At 36.5% G+C, this 6,429-nt stretch overlaps 1 protein-coding gene across 3 annotated transcripts in view; it reads right to left on the reverse strand.

The window, feature by feature from the left end:
* Positions 1 to 6,429, reverse strand: part of Rock1 (Rho associated coiled-coil containing protein kinase 1) — a 155,306-nt gene that overhangs the window by 48,854 nt on the left and 100,023 nt on the right. For all 3 annotated transcript variants that reach the window (XM_008826963.2, XM_017796569.2, XM_029560558.1), the window contains one exon: positions 6,180 to 6,426. In XM_008826963.2, coding sequence (XP_008825185.2) covers positions 6,180 to 6,426 — 247 coding nt within the window. The remainder of the gene's footprint in view (positions 1 to 6,179; positions 6,427 to 6,429) is intronic.

Genomic DNA, 6,429 nt, shown 5'->3' on the forward strand with positions numbered 1-6,429 from the left:
TAAATTTTTTAAAAATTGGCTCCCAAGTAAACTTTCAAAATCTGTACAAAGATAATAAAGTTTTAAGCTTTGCATTTTTTCATATGGAAACAGCTTATTATAAATTAACTTCTAAAAAGACAGATTAATGAAAATATATAGGTTGAGTTCATTAGAGATTCCTAACAATCACATGATAGACACATTAAGTAGTTTGTTTTCCTTATTTACTCATCTAAAAAAACATGCTAGGAATAAACTATCACTTTTTATGTAACACATGAAGCCAAAAAAGCATCAAATACAAAAAAAAAAACCATAAAACAGTGGGAAGAATAAGTACTAAAATACCAAGTATCATAACTTCAATAGATTAAAATAAAGCCTCTAAAAGATAATAGGGGATAATACATTCATCATCCAGTCAAAAATTTCAATAGGCTATAATACATTTGTACTACTGTAAGAGAAAAACGGACAAATTGGACTATTATCAAATAGAAGAAATCAAAAACACTATTTACTATTCATCCAAAAACACCAGTATGAGTGATACGGCAAATCACGAAGTGGGAAAAGATGATTGTGATACATAAGAACGAATAATTAGCATTAGTATGAAAATCTCATACAAACCATTAAGAAATAACAACTGGCCAGGTGTGGTAATGCACACCTTAAATCCCAGAACTTGGGAGGCAGACGCAGAGGCAGGTGAATCTCTGTAAGTTTAAGACCAGCCTGGTCTACATAGTGAGTTCCAGGACAGCTGGGGCTACAGGGAGACCCTGTCTCAAAAAGACCAAAAAAAAAAAAAAAAAAGAAGAAAAAAAAAGAAAGAAAGAAAAAAAGATTGACAACTGGATAATTATGTGGGTAAAAAACTTAAGTATCTAATAATATATAAACAGTTGCTCAATCTTAAGACCTCAGGAAACGTATAACACACAAAGAAATATCAATTTATGTACCATCAGAGTGACTGTGTGAAGAGTGCTAATAATGAGGATGAGTGTTGTCATTCATGAGGACAGTGAGCAACAGGATTCTCACATATTGCTGGTGAATGTGAAGTGGTAGTCACACTTTGAAATACTTGCAAGTATTTTAGTAAAGATAAATACACATATGCTTTATGACCCGTTACTCCTAAGTGTATTCTCCAATAGGAAACACATGTATAATTACCAAATATACATCATTTATATAGTCATACCAGCAATATTCAAAATATCCCTCAAAAATAATCAGAATATCTATTCACTACAGAATGACTGACAGATTTTTATGGGACTTCTGGGTACTTCATTCAATTTTGAGATGTGAATTCTTAGTATGTGGCTTTCTAACAAAAAATAAAAATAAAAAGTGAATGACTTGGCATAATATAACAGGGAATGCACATTAAAGGAAAAGATAATAAAGTTAGATGTCTTCAACACCACTTAAAAGAATACAAATTCTAGTGCACACGAAGCCATACGTCATAAAAAGCCTTGCCAAAGAAAAAAATTAAACATGAGGATTAGAAGCACACGAAGTGCCAGGGGTGGTGGTACACACCTTTAATCCCACTTTGTGTGTGCATGTGTGTATAGGATCTGCGTGTGTGGGCAGGTGGATGTGGGGAGTCAGAAGTTGATACCGGATAAGTATTCTTCAATCATTTCTCCACCTTATGTTTTGAAACGGGGTCTCTAACTGAATCTGCAGCTCATTTCAGCGCAACTGGCTGGCAGTGAGCCCCTGGGGAGCTGCTTGTTTCTGCCTACCCTCCACTAGGGTTACAAGACATGCACTTCCCAGTTTTTTTTTTTTTTTTTTTTGGTCTTTTTGAGACAGGGTCTCCCTGTAGCCCCCAGCTGTCCTAGAACTCACTATGTAGACCAGGCTAGTCTTGAACTCAGAGATCTGCCTGCCTCTGCCTTCCGAGTACTGGGATTAAAGGCATGCATCACCACGGCCGGCCCCTATCCAGTTTTTACATGAGTGCTGGAGATCCAAACAGGTCCTCATGCTTGCATGGCAGGCACTTTACCCACTGAGCCATTTACCCAGCCCCATAAATGCACCCATCGAAAGAGAAATTCTTTTCTAAATCTCTCAATCTCTCAATCTCTCAATCAATCAATCAATCAATCAATCAATCAATCAATCAATCAACCAAACAACCAACCAACCAACCAACCAACCAACCAACCAACCAACCAGCCAATCAATCAATTTTTTTGGCAGTTCTAGAGATTGGATTCAGAGCCTCATGTATGCTAGACCAGCACTTAACCACTTTGTTACATTCCCAGCCGTGGACAATCAGTATTTAACAAAGATGCCAAGACCATTTAAAGAGGAAAGAACAGGGGCTTGGAAATATATCCATCTCTGGCCTACGCACATCACAGACAGACAAAAGATGCAGACACATAGACACACACATCAAGAAGAGACCAGCTTCTTCAACAAATGGTGCTGAGACAACTAATATTCAATATCAGTAGTCATTAGAAAAAAAAAATTAAAATCATAGTGATACATGACTTCATACCTACTAAGGCAGTTATAGCTGATAAAAATATATCAAATATTGACAATAACATGGAAAAATTAGAATCTTGACTCACTGATGAGGGGGAAAAAAATCAGTCCAGCTATTTGTGGAAAACAACTTAGTAGTTTCACAAAGGTTAAACACAGAATTATCATATGACCTAGCAATTTCACACCTAATTATACACCCAAAAGAATACAATAGGCAAATATGTGTTTATAACATTGCTATTTACAACAAAAAGGTGAAAACAATTCAAAAGTCCAATAACAAAATAGTTATGCAAAATGTAGTAACAACTTTATATCAGACTATTACATAACCTTTAATGAAATGCTAATACATGCTACAATATGGACGAACTTTAAAAAACACTGTAATAGACAAAAGCGCCTGACACAATGTCATTTACAGATAATATCCTGATCAAGTAAACTCGCAGATAAAGAAACTGATGCCTTCCTGGGTCTAGATGGAGGAAGAAAAGGGAGAGACAGTTTAGTGGATGACAGTTTTTTAGAGGGTAATGAAAATGTTTAGAATTGGATAGGGGAGATGGTTATATAACAGCTTGAATATAATAAACGCTGGAAGGATGAAAATAGATGTGCTCCGTTTTACAAGTGCCAAAAGAAACCAAGAATCTAGGCAACAAATCACCAAAAACTATTAATAAAAACCACACAGCCAGAATTTATGTGCTTCCTTATGCCTAACAATTACTTAAGTATTCCTGCTCAAGTCCTATCTGAAAGAGATCAAGTCTCCAGACAATCAAACTCCTAGATTGAACTTCCAATCTAAAGTACTATGAGGGATGGAACAATATATCAAATGATATCAATAGGTGAAATCAGCAAATTCAGTATGGGATATCTTACAGACAAAAAAACTAAACAACACAAGCACTAAACAAGGACAAGGTGACAAATCATACTATGAATTTTTCTTAACTTTCACAAATATCTAAAACAGTCTATTAAAAAAAAGGAAAAGAAAAAAGAAATGCAATGAACACAAGGATGATGGTTTCTACATTGGAAGCAAGTACCTCAAAGCTTGGTCATAAGTAAAAGATAAAAATCAACAGAACTTCATAGCTGGAAGGATTTATAGGTGACTTTCACAAGGATAATTTGCTGTATAAAAGCACCAAAAACTATGACTTAACCAAGTATGAGGTTTTCCTACTACATAAAAAGCAGCTATTTTCTTGGTTATAGTCAGACCTATTTTAAGCCTGCTGCCTGAGAAATAAGATTGCACAACGATTCTCAGCTCTGAATCAATCAAGAGATCCTAATTTCCGTTTCCATAGTCACAAAAACTGACCCTGACCTCTCTCCACAGAATTAAAGCTAATCATCAAGCCCCATGAGACCTAAACTATCTTCCCATCTATGACTAAGGTTAACATACTCCTACCAGTTTTTTCTAAGCAGTCTAGCAATTTCCATGTCTGTTTTTGTGTAGGTAGTATGGCTGCCACTACATAGGAAACAGAAAGATATTTGGTTAGTAAGCCAGGCATCACCATCATCTTTTTTTTTTGGATCCATCATCTTTTTATTTTTTAAGATAGGATGTCACTATGTAGCCTTGGTTGGCCTTGAACTCACAGATCATAGAGAGCCACCTGCCTCTACTTCCCAAGTACTTCCCCTGACGGATGCACAGCTGAATGTATCAAGGCATCTGCTAGCACACCTGATAAAGCCAAACATCTTTCAAATCAAATGCTTTTCACTTTTTTTTTTTTTTTTTTTTTTTTTTTTTTGAGACAGGGTCTCCCTGTAGCCCCAGCTGGTCTCAATCTCAGAGATCTACCTGCCTCTACTTCCTAAGTACTGGGATTAAAGGTATGCACCACCACACCCAATGGTTTTTACCATTTTAAAACTGTTCCTTTTAAAAACAAAATTTTTATAATTGAATTTTTGCAATTTTCATACAATTTAGTTAGATGATATTTAGATCCCCTCCCCATCTGTACTTCATCCTACACAACCCCCCATTCAATTTAACGTATTCTCATATATATATAAGGTCTTCTCATATATATATATATATAATACAGCCTATAGAGTATGATTTGTGTCCCCAATGTCCTTCAGTGTGGGTTCCTCCATCCACTGGGCCCACCAAGAGTCCCATTACTGAAAGACAGTCTCTCTCCCTCTTAGCAGTCATCAATTACCAAAAGTTCCTTAAGTTGAGTTGGGATTTCTTACCCACTTCCCCATATCTATGCTGGGATTTTGTAAAACTATTCCTTTTATTCATTATTAGTTATGCTTAATCTTCTGCTTTTTAGATTCATCAAGAATGCTAATAATTCTAGTCCTAACCTTTCCAAGTGCATAAGTCTCTTTTTTTGTAATGAGGAGTCCATTTCTGCTACTAAGAAATTCCCAAGAATTAATGGGGATAATCCTCTGCCTGGATTAGTCTCATTTTGAATGAAACCTTTAAAAATTAGGCAAAATTTTCAATTAGTATTTAGTTAACTTGGCGAAAAAGAATTGCCTCAGAGATGTGAGAGTACAGAAATTATAACCTGATACAAATGCAAGCGTTATTCTAAAAGAAATCTGGTTTCACCAAAGTCATTTTCTATGAGAGTAATATAATTTTTTAAAATGCCCCATATTAAAAAATGGTTAAATGCTGGGTGTGGCAGTGCACGCCTTTAATCCCAGCACTTGGGAGGCAGAGGCAGGAGGATCTCTGTGAGTTCGAGGCCAGCCTGGTCTCCACAGTAAATCCAAGCCAGCTGGGGTTACAGGGAGACCCTGTCTCAAAAAGACCCCCCCCAAAAAAGGTTAAATGATATACTTGTGAAGTTTTTTGTTTGGGTTTTTTTTTTTGTTTTTTTTTTTATCTTTTGAGACAGGGTTTCCCCTGTAGCCCCAGCTGGCCTGGAACTCACTATGTAGACCAGGATGGCCTTGAATTCACAGAGATCTGTCTGCCTCTGCCTCCCAAACGCTGGGACTAAAGGTGTGCTTCACTTTGTGAGTTTTTAAACAATATAAATTAGAGAATAAGATTAGAGCTGTAGCGCAGTGGTAGACCAGCAGGCGCAATGCCCCAGATCTTGAAAATAAGTTAGTAAAATTTAAAATTTAAAAATTTAAATTTAAAATTTAAAAAAAATTTAAAATTTAAAAATTAAAATTTAAAAATAAAAAGCAAGGAACAGATATTGTAGGATTCCACTTCTATGGGGAACCTAGTCAAGTTCACAAACTCAGAAAGTAGGATGGCATTTAGTCAGTGCTGCAGGGAGGGGAGATTGGCAAGTTACTACTACAGGAACAGTTTGTTTGGGATGACAAAATGTTCTGCAGATACATAGTCTTGATGGATGCACAGCGGAAGGTATCAAAACCACTGAAGCATATACACTTAGAAATGCTTGAAATGGGGCTGGCGAGATGGCTTAGTGGGTAAAGTGCTTGCTGTGCAAGCCTGACAACCCAAGTGAAATTCCCGGAGCCCATGTAAAAGTGGAAGGAGAGCGCTGACTCCACAAAGTGGTCCTCTGACGTCCACTCATGCACCATCATATACACGATAATAATAAAATTTTTAAATGATTAAAATGGCAGATTTTATGTGATACAGACTTTATGGGAGAAGAGGTTTTTACCTTGAAGGTCTCCAATCATTTCAGAATCATGACCTCTGTCTCTTCGCTCAGCTTCCAATACAGCTTGCAGTTGGTAATAATCCTTGTCTGTTTGTGACTTGGAATTCTCTAGAATTCGGTTTCTCTCCTGCAATTCTCTGTTCAGGGACTCTAGCTGACTAATTGATTTGCTCATTTCTGTGTGACTCTTCCTTAATCTTACAGCTGTGTCTGATTCTGTCCTAAGTAAGTCATTGGCTTCTTCTAGCTA

This window comes from Nannospalax galili, unplaced genomic scaffold (assembly GCF_000622305.1).
Source record: "Nannospalax galili isolate Female #2095 unplaced genomic scaffold, S.galili_v1.0 scaffold511, whole genome shotgun sequence".
NCBI classification, from domain to species: Eukaryota; Metazoa; Chordata; class Mammalia; order Rodentia; family Spalacidae; genus Nannospalax; species Nannospalax galili.